The sequence below is a fragment of the Tubulanus polymorphus genome, chromosome 4 (genome assembly GCF_964204645.1).
Source record: "Tubulanus polymorphus chromosome 4, tnTubPoly1.2, whole genome shotgun sequence".
In the NCBI taxonomy this organism is placed as follows: Eukaryota; Metazoa; Nemertea; class Palaeonemertea; order Tubulaniformes; family Tubulanidae; genus Tubulanus; species Tubulanus polymorphus.
In genome coordinates this window covers 15,323,349-15,344,200 of record NC_134028.1, presented here as the reverse complement: position 1 = coordinate 15,344,200, position 20,852 = coordinate 15,323,349, and the positions used below count along the sequence as shown (strand labels likewise).

General features: G+C 27.0%; 2 protein-coding genes across 2 annotated transcripts; both read left to right on the top strand.

Moving 5' to 3' along the window:
* The first annotated feature begins 445 nt into the window (after nucleotides 1–445).
* On the top strand, nucleotides 446–1,426 carry LOC141904324 (zinc finger BED domain-containing protein 5-like). The gene has a single exon (XM_074792907.1). It carries the CDS (start codon nucleotides 446–448, stop codon nucleotides 1,424–1,426), a length of 981 nt encoding a protein of 326 aa, XP_074649008.1.
* Nucleotides 1,427–2,258: 832 nt separating this feature from the next.
* On the top strand, nucleotides 2,259–3,164 carry LOC141904719 (uncharacterized). The gene is made up of 3 exons (XM_074793360.1): nucleotides 2,259–2,406; nucleotides 2,501–2,761; nucleotides 2,855–3,164. The coding sequence occupies exons 1-3, from the start codon at nucleotides 2,321–2,323 to the stop codon at nucleotides 3,105–3,107; spliced, it is 600 nt and encodes a 199-aa protein (XP_074649461.1). The 5' UTR covers nucleotides 2,259–2,320; the 3' UTR covers nucleotides 3,108–3,164.
* Nucleotides 3,165–20,852: the final 17,688 nt, after the last annotated feature.

Genomic DNA, 20,852 nt, shown 5'->3' with positions numbered 1-20,852 from the left:
GGAGTCCATTTTCTTCCAATCCACTCTTAAACCTGCAATGACATTAGAAATGTTTGATTTGAATTAGCACACCTGCTAACCGTTACGTTTTTGCCGTATTCCGTTCCGGTGCTACCCGCGGTAATACGGCGTTACTGGCACAGGCAATGGAATACGCTTTTTTCCGATATCGTTCCGATGTTACGCGAATGAGCAAATAAATACGGCCTCAATAAAAATCTCCTTATATTATGTCAATAAAGGTAATTTTGCAGTACATAATCGGTATTTTAATGGTTTATTAACATTTATTACGGGGAAATTTGGTTTTTATTTGAGTAATTGTCACGAAGTTTCCATACAGCCGGGAACCAGTCTAGCGAATTTTCGGTTACAACGAGTAATACCGGGAACCAGTCTAGCGAATTTTCGGTTACAACGAGTAATTTTCATCGCTCAAATTGTCATGAATGTTGCAAACGGCGGACGAAGTTCACGCGATTTAATAAATCTGGAAAATTCGGAGGGTTCTCCGTCTTCTTCGGAGTCGGAATCTGAAACTGATACTGCGGTAACAGGCAGTAGAATACGTATGATTAAGAAATATTGGAAACAGAAGTATAAAAGATCGTACAGCGCACAATATCCATGTTTCATAGCATCGAAATTAAGTAAATATCATGCAAGATGTACGATATGTCAAATCGATATAGTGATCTCACATGGCGGATTAAATGATATTTCACGTCATTGTGAAAGAAAAGGACATAAGGATAAAGCGAAACTCTCTGAAATTTCACATTTTTTTAGAACTGATAACACAACAAACCCTGGCCTATCTGTTATAAAATCTGAAGTTCTGTTTGTTCACTTCCTGGTTGAGCATAATCTATCATTCAGCACTGCTGATCATGCTGCTAAACTGTTCAAAAAAATGTTCTCATCAAAATCTGTGGTTGATGATTTTAAATGTGGGAGAACAAAGGCAACCGCGATAATGAAAGTTATGGCTAGCGAAGTTAAATCTGACATCGTGAAAAATCTTAATGGACCTTTTGTCATTGCTACAGATGGATCGACCCTCAATAATGAGAAATTTTATCCCATTGTCGTGCGGTATCTCGACTCTCAGGGAGAAATTCAATCAGATCTCTTAGCTAACCCTGTTTTTAATGATTCTCATACAGGAGAGAGTATATTTGGAATTCTCCAGCGTGAATTATCAAAACACAATATCGATTGGAAAAAGTGCACCGCATTAGTCTGTGATAACACTTACACCATGGTCGGAAAGTATAGGGGTGTGATAAAATATGTCAGAGACCAGCATAAAGACGTTTTCCTGGCAGGTTGTGTCTGCCACCTTCTGCACTTGGCATCCAAGAAAGGAACAAAAGCCTTTCAAGCCGAGTTTAATTTTGACATTGTCCTTAGACAATTAAACTGATACATGTCAAAATCTAGTAAACGTGCTGCCAAGTTAAAGTACTGTCAACAGAGGTGCAATTTGGCAGACCATGAGCTTATACGTCACGTTCCAACGAGATGGCTGTCATTGCGGCCTGTAATAAATAGACTGCTTGAGCAGTGGGCAGCTGTGAAGTTATTCTTCGTCGAGGAATGTGAAGCAGCAGCTGAAACTGATGATAATGATGACATTAATGAAGAGGATGATACAGTGATGACTAGCGACTCGATTAGATCTAGTGTCAAGAAGTTCATGTCGCGACGTACTTCAAAACTATACTGCAGCTTCCTATCAAAAGCTTTAGAGGTGAGTTGAATCAAAGATAAATCTTTTATGAATCTAGAAAACTTACTCAAGTAAGACATAATATTGAACTTTTATATTGTAAGCTTTAGTTTAAATCAACATTGGAGTTAATCAATACACACTTCCCCATGTACTATTTGTGTCTGGAATAGTCTCAGGCAATTTTCATTAAAATATAAATTTTCATTTTAGGATTTTGAGATCGCTAATATCAGTCTGCAAACTGAGAATGCCACCATACATATTATAAAGAGAACACTGGAGAGACTCTTCAAGAAACTACTTATTTGCTTTGTCAAGCCTTCTGCTGTCAACCATAGTTTAATCATGTCCGTCGATTTTCATAGCCGTTATAACATTAAGATGAGTCAGTGTCATCTACATGACATATTTTTTTTACTGACCTAGAAGATGGTTTAACTATTTGTTAACTATTTTTTGCATTTCTCTAATTTATGCATTAAACTTTGTTTTTCCAGGACAAGAAAGACCTAGTAATCGGAGAGAAAGCTCAAGCTTGCATTACTGATGGTATAAGTTCTGATGTGTTAAAGAAGTTTTACCAAGATGTGGTTGAGTTTTATACGAAGGCCTGTGATTACATCAAAGCAAAAATCAACCCTACAAATGAGCCAATTTGGATGCATGCTGAGGTAGGCCTAATCTTCAAATTGTGACAGTTTAGTAACAGATTCTCCTATGAAACATCATAGATTTTTACATGTGCAGACTTGTTGATTTTTCCAGGTTGCTATATGTATCACTTCGAGCTCAAAAGTCATTTGCCTCCATTCGGTACTTCATCGATAGATTTCCTTGCATTGGACAAGATCTCCAGACTGATATACTGCAAATGGAGTTTGTAGAGTTTCAGTCTACACGTGATTCTGACCTACCCACAGACTTGTACTTTATTAAGAATGCTGATGGAAGTGAAAGATGTCGTCCTATGGAACAGCAGTGGAATATGATTGCTAAGGAAATGAAAGATCTTAACCAGAGCTGCAGGTTAGTACAACTTAGATTTCCTAGCAGTGTTGTCTTGAAGCACTAATATGGAGTTTCATTATTTTCTTAAACTGGGTGTTTCATATTTTTCAGGTTCAAACAGCTTCCTGTTGTGATGAAGAGAATACTCTTGATCCCTGTTTCAAATGCGTCATGTGAGCGTGTCTTCTCAACAGTGAAGACAAATCGAACCATGTTTCGTGGCTCTATGTTGCCAGCAACTTTGGAGAGTTTAATGATTCTTAAAGCTAGGGGCGGTGAATGCTACAACTTTGAGCCTTCAAATGACCTCCTCAAAAAGGCCAAATCAGCTGCCTATAAAAGTCTTAACCCAGCAGATGAGTGAAATTTCCTCACCAAGTAGATATTTTATTCTGAGGTAGCCTCAGTGTAAAACTGTATAAAACTGTATATCTTATTCATAGTTAATATCGTGACTTGACAATCACTTGCTACAAGTGCAAATTCTCTCTCAATATACATATATACAAAAATGCATAAAGACTAGTCTTTATGAATTTTTGTATATATGTATATTGAGAGAGAATTTGCACTTGCAGCAAGTGATTGTCAAGTATATATATATATATATATATATATATATATATATATATATATATATATATATATATATATATATATATATAATACTGGTATATTTTCTTCTTCATGACTGCTGATAGTCTGGTGCAAATCTCTTGTGTGCATTACATTGTCTTATGTGTATTACAATCAAACTTGCAATATTAAAATTTGTATGTTAAGTCCTGTGGGTTTTCTGCTGTAAAATTTGATAAAAAATTCTAGCATATCATATATGTTTATATGTTTAAGTTTGTTATTTTGTTTTCTAGTTGAGTTAACTGGTAATTATAATCTTTAATTGATGGTAGATTAAGTTTACCTGTGATAGTGCGAGTAGGTGATGGGGTGTGTCTGATGTCTCAAAATTGTTTATATTTTATGGAAACTGCAGTTTCAAGTTTAATTTCATAATAAATGCATTTTTTTAAATTAATTTCTTTAGTAGTTTTAATATTCTATATTCTGATTTTAATCCGAAAATTCGTTTCTGGCCATATTGAAAATGTTACTGGCAAAGGTCACATCAAGTCTAGTGGGTCACTGGCAAAATCTAAAAAATACTGGCAAATTTGAAAAATGTTACTATCTTGAAAAATTCAATGTTGGCTGGTCTGAATTAGCCATTCGATATTTCGATAGATAACCTTTTATGTAGCGCTTCAAATACAATGAGATATTACTTAAGCAAGGACGAGTGCCCATAAAACCCACAAGACATTCATTGAATCAAAGATACAGCCATTGGACACTTACTGTCTTAATGCTTCGCCTAAACGATAAACTGCCAGAAATACAGATAATGTTTTGATGAGTTTGTCCTTTTTTGAGAAATGTGCATAATTTATGCACCCAGCAATCGATATAACGTTTTCATACTTTGTCACTAACCCATCATCTGTAGTTGTACATTCTGAAATGTATAAAAACGATATAAAGATAAACATGCAGTACAGGGGCGGAGCCAGGATTTTCAAAAATGTGTCTTTTTCATGTATTTTGTGTTTTGAGGCACTGCTTCATCATCTCATTTATTCAAAATGTAAGCTTGTTCTTTGAGTATTCAAAAACTGAAAGAAATGATATGAAGGATATGCGGGTGGAGGGGGGGGGGCTTTGATCCGCACCTGTTGTAAACAATATTTTCAAAATAAAGGATAAAACTGTGTCAGCCATTATTCAGTGAAAAAAGCTAACATGAAGCAGAAAACCAATACTTAATGCTATTCATCTACATGTATCTTTTTCTTTCGTGTACTTATCTCTGTCAAAATATGTTTCTCTTCGCCTGCAGCATCAAACGGAACATCAGTTTCAACATTATCCAATATCATGTTATATAGGAATCCATCCATAAATGTAGGAAGAGGTCCTCTGTGAGTGATGCTGTAAGGTATAACCCTTCCAGCAGCGAGGTAATGTCGACTTTGTAGAGCTTGAATGAATAAAATGATCCCGGTTTTCAGATTGTGGTAAGCTAATGAACGATATAAGCCTTACAATTGATATATTATGGAAATTTCCATGTCATAAGGTGTCCACACAATTAATTACCCGCTGTGTTTAGACTGAGGAATTTTCTATTTTCACTGCCAGTAAAAAGACTAGAGCTACTAAGCTGCCTCATGAAAATAGTCAGAAATTCTCTGGTCGGCCCCCCGCCGTCAATAGCGTCTTCTCCTACAAATAATACACCAAGTCTCTTTCTAGGACTCCAGTTCTTTCTCAATGCAGCCCTAAACCCGATTCAGAGCACTTCCTCTCTGTAACCAACATTTATCAAGTTGACACCATCGATATATTCATTGGGCGAAAGAGAATTCAATACATCTTTCAACGTAATTTCTTTGATTTGGTCATCGTTTATTACTATTGAAGAACCACTCTCACTGGAAAATGATTAATAGTATATTATCTCATTCATATAAAATAGGTAAGAAAGCTCAACTGAAATCGAGCGCACTTGAAATCGCGAAAATTTGTGACATACCATATCGAATTAGATGTTTCGAGGATAGTTTCATCCATGATAGCAGTCACTGGAGTTGAGGCGTCAAAGGGTTGGGTGTGACAAGATGTAGGTGTCTCCACCGCTTGAGTCATCATCTGTCTCGATACGAGGGAGTTGGTTTCACCAGTCGGTTCAATCATCACAAAATTTGAGAATACATGCGGATCTGTGGTCTGGGGAGTAGACGGTAAAAGTGTCATAGTTGAATTACTAGCTTGAGCTGACATCTGACTTGTACAGGGTCTTGATACGAGGGAGTAGGTTTCACCAGTTGGTTCACTCATCACAAAATTTGAGAAAACATGCGGCTCTGTGGTCTGGCGAGTAGACGATAAAAGTGTCATAGTTGAATTACTAGCTTGAGCTGACATCTGACTTGTACAGGGTCTTGATATGAGGGGGCTGATGCGTTCTGACATGGTCTGACATGTTGATAGTAAGTTAGTTGAAGATCTAAAAATTGGTTGCCGATTCGAAAATGAAAACGATGGTAGCCTATCTTCTTGTGAGTAATAGGGGTAATGGGCTTTCAGGCCAAAGGTCGAACGGTCGAGCTCGTAAAAATGAAAAACATGAAAATAATTACAATTTCTACTTGAATTACTCGCGAAACTCATAAAAATGAAAAATAAATTCTCACACGCTCGAATTTATTTTTCATTTTTATGAGTTTCACTCCTAATTCAAGTAGAAATTGTAATTATTTTCATGTTTTTTATTTTTACTCACCCGCCCGTTCAACCTTTAACCTGAAAGCCCATTACCCCTATTACTCTTAAAATAATCATGTACATGAATAACATTTAAATTGACAGATTATTCAATTTAAAAGTGTAAGCTCTTATAGAATAGATATATAGATATATTTTAAACATTATTTCAATATTCATATTTGTTTGAGTTAGATTTTTAAACATTAAAAGTGTTAGTAAAGTGTGATTGAAATAATTCATATTTAAATCATTGAACTTCTAAAATCAATTTTAATAAAAAATTTAGTATTAAAATGGAAGCAAATAAGTACTACTGCCCAACATGTAATATCAATGTAGATAAATCCCAAAAAGCAAGACACAATAAAACTAAAACACATTTAGAGAATAAATTGAAACTAGAATATAAAGATGATATATTAGAAACTAAATTAGATGAATTAAAGAATGAAAAAGAAACATACAAATGTGATACATGTAATCAATCATTCAGTGATAAAAGATATTATAAAGAACATTTAAAATCTAAAAGTCATATTAGAAATAAGAATAATGATATTTTAGGTAAAGATTATTTTGATGAAGATAATGATAAGAAACAGAAGACAATTAAAAGCATAAAAAATAAATTAAACAATAAAAGACCATAAATGGAAGATGTAAGAAAATATATTAATTCATTAGATAATAAAAAAGATATAGAGATAACCGAAGCATTTAAAAGTGATATTGGTCCAGCAGCTATCGAGTTTAAATTTCATAAAGGAAAAACATTAGAAGAAAATAAAAAACATTTAGAAAATATGAAAGAAATAATAAAAATAATTACAGATGTTGAATATCCTAAAATAAGTATATCTTCTAAAGTAAAGTTTATAAAATCTGAAGATAAACCAATATATAACATAAATTCTCATTCACAACATATTATTTCAAAACAACATATAGATGATAAATTAGATAAATGTTATAATGAAGTAAAAACTAAAATAGAAGAGAAATATTTTGAAGGATCTGGTTTAATATTTGATGAAATAATATTTATGACTTTACATGTTTATAACACAAAATATAATAAGTTAACTAAATCAAAACCAATTGATGAAAATAATGTATCATATTATAAAGAACCAGATATTGAAGCATCGAGTTATATCAAACTACCATTTAAAACTAATGCTGTAATAAATGTACAAAATGAAGATGATAAATATTTTCTATGGGCTATAATAAGTTGTTTACACCCAGTTGAAGATTATAATAAACATACTTATAGATTAACTCATTATAAACCATTTGAAAATAATTATAAGATAGATAAGTATCCTGTTAGAATTAAAAACATCCCAAAAATAGAAAGAGATAATAATATAAAGATAAATGTATTTGATTTAATCAAATTACCAAATACAAAAGGTAACAATATAAAACATTATACATTAGAACCCTTATATCTATCAAAAGATTATGATTCAAACGATGTTATAGATATACTATATTATGAGAATCATTATATGTGGATTAAACAAATAGATTTATTCTTTAGAACAGAAAGTGATCACCATAAAATATATCTTTGTAGAAAATGTTTACATAGATTCAGTAATGAAAGTACATTATTAAATCATAAACAATTATGTGAAAATCATGATTATTGTAGATTAGTTTTACCAAATGAAAAGGATAAAATATTAGAATTCAAAAAATATGATTACAAAAATAAAGTACCATTTGTAATATATGGAGATTTTAAATCATTAAATAAAGAATTAACCGATCAAGATAGAAAAGAAATATATTATAAAAGAAAGAAATTAAATTCTAATGAAAATGATTTTTCAGATGAACCACCAAAAACAAATACTATTAAAAAGATTCATCAATCAGCTGCAGCTTTCGGATTATATATAAAATCTGATTATCCAGAACTAATTAAAAGTGAATATTATCATTATAGAAATGAAAATGTTATCAATCATTTTTGTGACTTATTAATTGAATATGAAATAAGATTTAGTAAATTATTGAATACAAATATAGAAATTATAATGACAGAAGAAGATAAAGAAGAATTTGCGTTTGCAGATAAATGTTATTATTGTGAAAAGATATTTAATTTTAAAGATAAAAAAGTAAGAGACTATGATCATTTGAATGGAAAGTTTAGAGGCGCTGCGCATGAGAATTGTAACTGACAAGCTAAGAAAATCAATTTTGTACCAGTTATATTTCATAATCTATCAGGATATGATGCACATTTATTCATCAAACAATTATGTCATAAAATAGAAGAAATTAATAATGAAACAGAAAGATTAAATTCAAATAGATCAAAAGATGAAATACCAACTTATAAATTTAGAATGTTAGCTAAAACATCTGAGAATTATATATCATTCCAATTTGGTTGCCTAAGATTTATAGATTCATATAGATTTTTAAATAGTTCATTAGATAACTTATCAAAATCATTAGTTGATGATGAATTAAAAATATTAAAGCAACACTACCCAAATAATAATGATTTTCAATTAATGAGATATAAAGGAGCAATTCCATATTCTTTCTATAAAATCATAATGATTTTAATATAACTGAATTATTAAAAGAACAATTCTATGATGAATTAAAAATGAATATGTTAAAGATGAAGTATATAATAGAACATTGAATATTTGGAATCATTTCAAAATAGAAAATCATGGGCAATTAGTAGATTTATATTTAAAATCAGATGTATTATCATTAACCGATATATTCGAAAGGTTTAGAGATGTAAACCTAAAATATTTTAACATTGATCCATGTCATTGTTATTCATCACCAGGATTAACATGGGATTGTGGATTAAAATTTACAGATATAAAAATGGATTTGTTAACAAATATAGATCAATTACTATTATTTGAAAAATCTATAAGAGGAGGAGTTTCAGGTGTATTAGGTGATAGATATTTCAATGTAAATGATAACCCTGGATATAAGTTATTATATATAGATGCAAATAATTTGTATGGTTGGGCAATGATGGAACCGCAACCTTATGGAGTATTTGAATTAACTGAAGTTTTACAGAATGAAAATAATGATAAATTTGATTGGAAGAAAAGAATTCTAGATATTGCAGATGATTCAGATACTGGTTACTTCTTTGTTGTAGATTTAGAATATCCTGAAGATAAAAAATTTAAATCTAGAAATCTACCATACTGCCCCGAACATAAAACTGTAACTCATGAAAAATTATCAAATTACCAAAAAAGAATTAAACCCGAAAATCATATTCATACAGAAAAGTTAATGGTAACTCAAGAAGATAAATATAATTATGTAGTACATTATAGAATGTTAAAGTTTTATTTGAATCAACGAATGATTATAAAAAAAGTACATAGATATATTTCATTTAGTCAATCTAAGTGGTTAGAAAAATATATAGATTTTAACACCAAACAGAGAACTGAAGCTAAAACTGATTTCGAAAAAGATTCCTTCAAGTTAATGAATAATGCATTCTATGGCAAGACTTGTGAAAATATTAGAAATAGAAATGATATTGAGTTAGTTAGTAATGGTAAAAGGATAAGGCATTTACAATCATATCCTAAGTTTTTAGGTAAGAGAATATTTGATGAAAATTTAGCCGCAGTTAAGATGAGAAGAACATCAATGAAATTTAATAAACCAATCAATGTTGGCGCTTCAGTTTTAGAATTATCAAAATTACTAATGTATGAATTCTATTATAATGTATTACAACCACTTTTTGGGGAAAAACATATAGAAATATTATATTTTGATACTGACAGTTACATATTAAAGATAAAAACTGATAACATAACAGATGATTTAAAAACATTAAAACATCATTTTGATTTTAGTAACTATCCTAAAGATCATGAATTGTTTAGCAATGATAATAAAAAAGTTCCTGGTAAATTCAAAGATAAATTAGGTGGTGAAGGAATGATTGAATTCATCGGTATTAGATCTAAAATGTATTCATATAAAACTAAAGAACATGAAGCTAAAAAGTTAAAAGGAATAACCAAAAGTGTAGTAGAAAAGAATATTCATTTCAAAGATTACATCAATTGTATATTCAATGAAGAAGTTAGAAAACATAAGATGAGATGTTTAAGATCTGAAGATCATGAAATGTTTATTGTCTAAACCCATTTGATGATAAAAGATATATTTAAGATGATGGAATTCATACAGTTTCGTATGGTTGCAATTTAGATGAATACTTAAAATTTAAAAGAGAAGAAACAAAAGAGAACGAGATAATGAAAAGAATTCTAACGTGTTAATCAAATTTTAATAAAAATATGTATTATAAATGGAGAGTAAACAAACACACAGTGAGAACAACAAATTATTTCTAGATAGAATAAAAGATATCACAAATGTAAAATCTGTAGATTATAAATTTAAGATGTTAAAAGAATTAACAATCCATAAGAAATATCTAATTACAGATATTGTTACAGTTACTAACAAATATGGAGATAAATTAGTTATACACTTAGAATATGAAGGATTAAAAGGAAATACACATAAATTCAGAACATATTTACCAGATAGATTTCATAGATTATCAAGTGAAGATCTAGAAGAATTATGTTCTGGAGATTTCTATTTCGTATACAAAGGTAAGAATGAAAAAGGTCACCATGAAATAGATTTCGAATAAAATATGTAAAATAAATGGTGGAATTAAAAGAATACAGAATATTTGTTGATTTTAGAAGGCTTACAAATTATAAATCTCATAATTTACTAGTACAATTAGATAGAAAATTCAAGAATTGTGTAGATTTGAAATTAGTTAATATAAGTTTATGTAATTCTTTTTATAATATATCGGATAAAACTATTAATCATAATGCTTTTATGATTCATATTAGAAATGTAGATAAATGGTTTCACCTAATTTTAAAACCAGTATTATATAATTAAGAAACATTAGCTCAAGAAATTAATAGAAGAGCACGGTTGAAAATAAGAAGTGAAGATAAATTTTTGATTAGATTTATAAAAAGTGATAGCACAAATAAAATTAAAATAAAGGTATATGATGAAAGTCAACATGCATGTATAGTGAGAAAACCTATAACTAAACTGTTAGGAATTGTACCAGATACTGTTACAGGAAACGCAGAAGGCAGCTCAAATATAATACCTTTTACACACTTTTATATTTATTGCAATTTAATCGAGCCTACAAAAACTTTCGAAACAACTAAAGAAACAATTTGTAGTTCTAGTATACTAAATATTTTACCGCTAAAAAATGTTAAACAATTTGGAACTCAAATAAATTATAATTTAACTGAATGTGATTTTAAACCTTGCATTCCTAAATTTAATAATTTTAAATTAGAAATAAGAAATCATAATGGACATTTAATTGATTTGAATAACTTTCCTGTAATTTATGAATTAGTTATAAGATGTAAAGAGTAATTTTTTTCACTATATAAATGAATATAACTGTTGGGCCGAGCATATGTTTTGGGTTTGATTTTAAACATGAGAAAGAAATGAAATTTAACATTACTGATGTAATTACACATATCAAAAATATTACATTTGAGTATGAAACAACAATAGATAAAGAAACTTTAAATGTAGAAAAGATTACTAATTTAATTAGAGAATCTTTAAGATTTTATGAATTAGATAAAGATTTTATCATCGATCATATTAAAAAAATAATAATTGAAATATATACAAATGAAACTAGTAATGAAATAAATGTTGATTTAATCATAAATAAGTTAACTAAATATTTTGAAGATAGTAATTGTTTTGATAAATAAATGAGTGATAATAAGTGGATAATAACTGGATTATATAATGGCGCATTACTATCAGTTGGAACTGTTGGTTATTCAATGGTATTAAAAAAGTATTTAAAATGGGAAGTGTTAATGTTGATAGATTTGATATAAATGATATCTTAAAATTAACGTTAGCAGTTACTTTATCTAATTTAACTATTGATTATTTGGAAAAACAAAAATATATTCCTCCCATATAAATGCATAATTATTTTACTAAATAAATGGCTTCTGCAGTTATAACTATTATAGGATCGGCAATTGTTAACGCTTTAGCATTTACTGGTGGTGGTTATTTATTCAAGCATATTGATAAAAATGGATCATTAACAGAACAAAAAAGACATAACTTAGCATTAGAGAAATACAATAAAGCTGCAGAAGAATATAGAGAAAAGAGACAAAACTATATGGATTATATTAACAAGGAATTATATGATCAGAAGATTTCACATAGAGATTTTCAATCAGTTGATGATGCAATGAGTTTATATAACGCGGTAACCAATAAAGAAAAATTACATCTACATAAACCTACAATTTCAGATTATTATACCCCAAGTAATGAACAGAAGAAATATGAAATAATTTGGATTTTAGGTGGAACTGTTATTGTTATATTTGTTGCTTATAAGTTTACTAATTAGTAATTTTTTTTGCTAAATAAATGGAAGATAAAGTTGATAATATTGATATTATTCCTCATGATATAAATAAAACTAAATTAAAAACATATTTAGAAAAACAAATGTTAGAGTTTGAAAGTGACTTAAAAGTTAAAAAGAAAAAACATTTAAAAAGTCAAATTATATATTATCTTATTATAAGTGGTTCGGTTACAATTAGTTCTGTAATAACATTTCTAGCAATATTCAGTCCATTAACACCTTTAGCTATATCAATTGGTGTGTTAGGATTAAGTTCAAGTGTTTTAACCGGTATAAGTTCAAAATTAAATATAAAAAGTAATAAAGAAAAAATTAAAACTAATATAAAAGAAATTAATAAATTAAAGAATACACTAGATTATATAATAAGTTTAAATGGTCATATAACAGTTGAAGAACAAGATAAATTATTAAAAGAATTAGTTAATTATTAATTTTTTAATTATATAAATAATATAGTTTTCCAAAAGCTTTCCAATATAATAAATCAATTAAATATAGTATTCCAGCAATAGATTTTAATGAAGATATTACATATAGAAATGAAGTTTTAAATTCATTAATTGATTTATATATTTATGTTACTGAAAGTAATAATTTTCATGTAAAGATGGAAAATATATTTTATGTGTATACAATTAATTTCAAAAATTTAAATGAGGCAAAACAATGGTTATTAAAATCTAATATGAAGTATTGGCAGAACCAATTAAATTTTGCTGTTCATTGCGCAACAACAGGATGTGGAATTAGTTGGAATGATCATTTAAACAAACCAAGTTTACCATTGATGTTATCACTTTTTAGATTTCATACATATTTTCAAATAAAATTAATATTAGATGAATTAGAATGTCCTTTACCAGGTTCAAAATATTTTAAAGAATTGAATAATAATATTAATTTTTCTAAGTTTTATAAAATGTGTAATGAATTTAATATTAATTCAAATAAAGATTTTAGAGCAAAAATTGGAACAATGGGTGGATTAGGAATATTATATACTAAAGAATTTGGAAAAATAATGACAAATTCAGATATAAGAACACTAAATTGGAATGAATTACCAAAATATTATAATAATATACAACAACAAAACAATAATGGTTGGGTTAATTTCATTTTAGAAAATAGTGAAGGTTTTACTAAAGCTGGTATACAAAGAATAAATCAATCTATTAGAACTTATTTGATATGTATTTTAGGTGCGCAAGTTGAAACAAGATCAACAATAATTGGAAATGATAACACTTCATTCGATGCGCAGAAACAATTTAAAGTATTATTTGAAGATTCAATTCATAATGATAAAAATAGATCGATTCCAGAAAACATTGTAAGATATCAAAATTATTTAGATAAATCACATATTAGATTAAATTATTTTATAGGCCCTAATCTATTAATTATTTCTAATGATTTAGTATTAAAGATGGGAAACATAATTGGTTATAATAATCTAATTAAAACTGCAACAATAAATAATTCATTTGGGTTAAATGATATAAATAAAAAGATTATTACTGCTCCAAAATTAATGGAAGGTGAAAAAAATAAAAAACATATTCAATCAACAGAAACTAAAACTAATAATATTAAATTGAATAATGATTCCAAAATAAAAGATTACAATACAGAAAATATTAGAACTGATAATATTCAACATGATATAATTAAACTAAATGATGATAATAAATCCCATGAAAATACTAAATTAGCTATAACTTGTACAGGAATTGTAATCGGAGGAATATTATATTTTAAATTCTAATTTTGTTATTATATAAATGGATGAAGAAATTCCAATGGATACTTTTGGTGACGCCCCCGGTATAAGTGATGAACCACAACCTGATTTTAATGAAACTAATATTGATAATGATGATGAATCAGCATATAATACTAATTTAGATGAAGATGATTCTAGTGGGCCTATATTATATGATTATGATGAATTTAAATATGATACTGTAACAAGTGAAAAATAATAGATTATTTAGAATCCCTCGATAAGATAATAATTAAAACTAGGCCAGATAGAAAAGATTTAATTAATAGATTAGAAAGAACAGAAAACCCTGAATTGAAAAAACAATTATTATACATAAAACATAGTGTAACAAATACAGTTATTGAAGAATTATCACCAAAAAATGTAGCATATAACATTGAACGAGAAGATATTGCAATACAAATTGTAGAAGATGATCCATTTTTCATGAATAATTTAGAATTTAAAAATGATTCATGGTTTTATAAAACTGAATTAAATAACGAAACTGTATCAATTCAATTATCTAAAATGGGACAAGAAGATCTGTACCATCCTGAAATGCGTGCAGGATCTTCAATTGAACGTTCAAAAGGTGGTAGAGAATTTCTCAGAATTATATGGAATGCAATCGATAGAATAAATGAAGAAGAACCAATTCCTAAAATTGATATTAACAAATATTCACCATTTAAAAATCCAAATCAAAATCCTACTGATGTTAATCCAGAAATGGAAGAGTATGCAGATCGATTAGATAGATTAAGATCTTCAACACCCGAAACATCGAGAAGAGATATTCAACCAATTGATAATGATTCAAGTCAATTACAATTAGTAAAACATTTGATAGCATGTTAGATACAGTTCATTCATTCGAAGAAGAGATGAATAGTATTTTAGATACACCCGGTGCTGAAACTGGAATAAATCGAATACAATCTTTACTAGAAAAAGGATTATTTGATTTAACTGATGATGAATTAGAAGCATTTCCTAAACAAACACGTAGAGAAATTAAAGGTATGCAAGAATCGGCTGATAAAATTGCGCATGAAAAAAGTATAAGAGATATTAAAATTAGATTTTTAGAAAAAGAATTGACTGATAAAAATAAAGAAATAGAACAATTAAAGTCTGATTTAGATCATCAAGTAATTGATGAAATAGAATATAAGCAAAAAGAACCACGTTTAGAAAAAGAAATTAATAATTTAAAAGATAATTTAGAAGTACTGAAAGGTGAAAGAGATATATTATTAAAAGAATTTGGTAATAATTTTAAAAGATTAAAAGATGTTTTTAAAGATTTGTTGATAATACCAAATTCTAAAATATCATTAAAAGATAGAATAAAATTATTATTTAAACTAGAAGGTATAACAATTCTTTCAATTCTAACAGCTGTAACTATGGTATTTACAACAATAGGTTTAGCAATATCAAATGCTTTGAAATCTACTCCTACTCCTACTCCCAATAAACCGGATAAACCCCCGAATGATAATGATTCTATACAAGATAAAGTTAAGGATGGTTTAAAGAAATTAGCAAAATATTTATGGGAACTATCAAAGAAATCTGCTGCAGCATTACCAGGAATTATTGCATCAATTGTTGGTTTTATATTGAAATCTGCAGGAAACATTATTAACTTTGCTGCTGAACATATTATTTTATTTTTAATTACAGTTGTAAGTGCTATTATTTTTGGATTAGTAAACATGATAAAAAATAAATAATTAATTTTTTTGTTAAATAAATGAGTGGGAGTTATATCAATCCTTCTAAGAATCATAGAATATCTAATGCTATTAAAGCAGAAAGATCACATCATATAATTACTCATAACCCTTCTAATATTAATCCCGATGAAACTTTATATGTTAAAATTCCTCGATTAACACAAAATACTTTTTACGTTCCAAATAGTATTTATTTATCAGCCGATATAAAAGTAATCGGTAATAATAATAATTATGTTGTTGATAATGTTGGAAGATATTTGATTAAAAAATTAACTATAAAGATTGGTCCAGAAACAGTTTTCTCATTAGATGATTATAATTTATTTATGCATTATAAAGATTTATGGTTAACTAAAGAAAATAGAAATAATATGATATTTCAAGGAATCCAATCAGAAAACCAAAATAAATTAAGATCAGAAGCTAATAGCGCAATATTAACTAATGCTGTAGATAAATTGATAAAAAGTATATATGGAAGCAAATATAAAATTCCACTAGACTTTGAATTGATAAATAACAATGCACCTTTATATAAATACGCAATTCAAGAAGACGTTATATTCGAAATAACATTTGCTCCTGTTAATGAAATTCTAATATCTAGCGTTAATAAAGATATGAGTTATAAATTATCGAATATATGTTTACAATATGACACTAACTGATGAAAATATTTCAAGTATAATTCAAACTAAATACAATCAAGGATTTTCATTATTATATGATTATATTGATAAATTTAAAACTGTAACTATTAATGCAAATGATGAAATAATTAATGAGAATATTAACTTCCCAAGAAGATCTATTAAAGGTATATTAATATTTTTTACCATTGCAACATATACTAATGGTGCAATAAATGTTGATAATTATTATAATCCTGAAATAACAAAAGTAGAAATAACTATCGAAGGAATAGCAAATAAAATATTTTGTCAAGGAATGAGAATGATTGATCAATGGCCAGAAATTAGAAAACATTTTATGAATGAAAAAGTGAAATCATCTGAAAATTGTAACATTAATCAAATTGATTATTATACCGGTAATAAATATGCCTTATGGTTAGATTTTAGAACAACAGAGGATAATTCATTACATGGTTCTGCAAAAAAATTACAAAACACTAAAGATGGAATACAATTATTCATGACAAAGAATAAAGGAATCAAAAATTTTAAAATGCACATTTATATTATATCTGACGCGCAATTAAATATTGTAAATTCACAATTAGATAGTGTTATGTATTAAAATTTTAAATTTAATAAATATTTATTATATAAATGGAAGGAGGTAAAGTATATAAACATATTCCATACATCGATACACATGAAAATAATGATGGTTTATATTATGTAATACCTTGTAATATAGCTTTGATATTTGATCCTATTTTCAAAAATTATAAAACTAAACTAATAGAAATAGATAATTATAAGTGAAGTTGTTGATAATTTAAGTAATGTAATTGATAATAATGTAATACCTTCTACATCTAATAATGTAATACCTTCTACATCTAATAATGTAATACCTACTACATCTAATAATGATAAGATTGAACCTGATATCAAAACCAAAAAGACAAATGAAAAATATTGTGATGTATGTAAGAAATATATATCATATAAAAATTGGGCATCACATAAGAAATCAAATAAACATATAGAAAAAGAAAAGAATAATAATGATAATAATATATCTGATAATAATATAATAGATAATATCATAGATAATGTTAACACAATTGAAACAAATGATACCATAGATAATATAACAGATAATGTTGATACAATTGAAACTAATGATAATGAAACAATTGATGATTCTAAAAAACATTGTAACATTTGTTATTTAGATATTTCTAAAAGTAATTTTTCTAAACATAAAAAATCTCAAGCGCATATCGAAAATGAAAGGAAGTTAGAAGAACATGAAAAGAAATTAGAAGAAATAGAAAGAAATAAAATGTGCCAATATTGTAATAAGAAAATTGAACCTGTTGATGGAAATACTCATTATGAATCAAAGTTACATCTAATTAATGTTTATAAAATGGTGAGTATGATACCATTGTTAAATAACCCAAATAAATATATCAAATATTTTAATCCTAAAACTAACCAATATTATATGTTCTATAAGTTGTTATTTGATAAATTATTAGCTTATGCAGAAGATAATCCTAAACAAATATATAAATTATTATATTTAAGAAAAATAGATTTAAATTATCTGATAAATAATTTTGGACATCATTTTGATTTTGATTATGATGATTTTGATGAATACTTAGAAAAATTAAGAGAAAAAGCTAATTTACCTACTAATAATTATGTTAAGATGGCTCAATTAAAATTAATAAATCTACCTAAGACTTTTGGTGAATTAGATATAAACAGAGATGATTTTATAAATACATTAGAAACAAAATTAGAATAATTACTATAAAACTAATTTATATAACTATATACTAGACGTACGATTAAGAATCCAAGAATCCAAGAAATCTTACTTTCTTACTCGTACGTCTAGTACATAGATATATATAATAGTTTTCATAAAAATCAAAAACATAAAATTATTAATCTAAGTATAGAAATAGTTATAATATAATCTATTTTTATTATTATTAAGAGAAAACATATAATTTATTCATTTTTATAATTTAAATTTAGAATAACTATTATAAAACTAATTTATATATCTATATACTAGACGTACAGAATCTAAGAAACTTACTTTCTTGGCAAGAATCTTACTTTCTTACTCGTACGTCTAGTACATAGTTATATATAATAGTTTTCATAAAAATTAAAAACATAAAATTATTAATCTAAGTATAGAAATAGTTATAATATAATCTATTTTTATTTTTATTAAGAGAAAACATATAATTTATTCATTTTTATATAATTCATTTAATAATTTATATATCTATGTACCAGACGTACGTAAGAATCTAAGAATCTTACTTTCTTACTTTCTTGGCAAGAATCTTACTTTCTTACTCGTACGTCTAGTATATAGATATATAAATTAGTTTCTATAATATTCCAAATTATAAATAGTTATTTTATAAATTTATATTCATATGGAAATTGTAATCTCAGTTATAATTTTGAACCTTTATTATTCTTTAATTTATTCATATATTTATCATTTAATTCAGTAGGTATAATTTGATTTTCTTCCAATGATTGTTGCATAGATTTTCTATCTTTGTTATAAAATAAAACTAGAAATCTGATATTCTCCCTAAAGTCTTTAACAATTGAATTATATTTTTGATTTAAAACCCATGTTGTTATCCCAAAATGTCTCCCAGAGAAAGCTAAATAACATAACTCACTTTCTCTCACTTTTGAATCATGTAAATTAGCGCAATCATCTTCAATGAATAATGTATTTGATCCTTTATAAGTATCAATTGCTATTTTAATACAATTATCTAAATTTTCTTTTACTGTTTTAGGATTTAATATAATAAACTTATTTATCTTAACTATATCTCTATTATATGTTTTATTCATTTCATAAGTAGGGCAGAATAATATTATGTTATCAAAATGATTCTTATAAATAGTTTCTAACAAATCTAATATGAAATGTGTTTTACCACAATTGGTTACTCCAGTTATTACCATATTATGCGGTTCAAATATAAATAAATCTTTATTCATTTATTCTTTTAATTTTACTAGATAAAATCCATTCATTAAATTTATCATCATATCCTTTATATTTCACCAAAGAATACTTTTTTCCTTTAAGAGTTTTTGTTTTCAATACTTTTTCTATTTTGTATTCTATTTCATCTGGATTTGGTACAAGTGATAATTCTTGTTCATAGAAATAACCTAATATTTCTTCATCTTTTAGATCTTCTAATTTATAAACAAATGGTTTAGTTAATATTATCTTTTTAATCTTGAATATTTCTTCAGTAAAATTTGGGGTATAACCTTTATAAAATGTTTTTCTATATTTAGATATTCTTACATGTTGCCCTATTTTAAATTTAGGTTCACCGAAATCATGTGTAACAAACGCGCCATATAAATTATTCCAAACTATTTCTGAATTATCTTCTTTTCTAGCTTGTATAGGTTTCATATTTATAGAACTATGTTTATTATTATTACAACCTTTCACTAAATCATCTAATATATCGATATATTTGTATGTTTCATTAGCAGTAAAATATTTCCACATTCTAGCTTTCAATGTTTTATTAAATCTTTCTATAATAGATGCTTTTTTATCTAAAAATATTCTACATCGTTATCAGATAATAGTTTTTTGAAATGTTTGTTATAAAATTCCTTACCTTCATCAAATTGTATCTTATCTGGAATAGCTTCTTTAAATATAGATTTAAAAGCATTTGTCACTTCTATTCCAGTTTTATTTTTGATTGGAATTGACCATGCGTATCTACTGAATATGTCTATAACATTTAATATCCGGAAATATCCTTTGTTGTATTCTTCTAAGTTCTTCATGTCAATTAAATCTGCTTGCCATTGTTGATCGATATATGAAACCATAACTTTTCTTGTTAAATAAGTTTTATCCATTTTCTTGTGGATTTGATATGTTGGTTGATTTTGTAACCATGATTTCAATTCACTATATTTTACATTGCCATTTTCCTTATCAGATTTAATTTTACCCCATAATTCTGTAACGTTAGAATATGATACTTCACTTTCTGGGTTATAATATTAATCTCTTAAATAT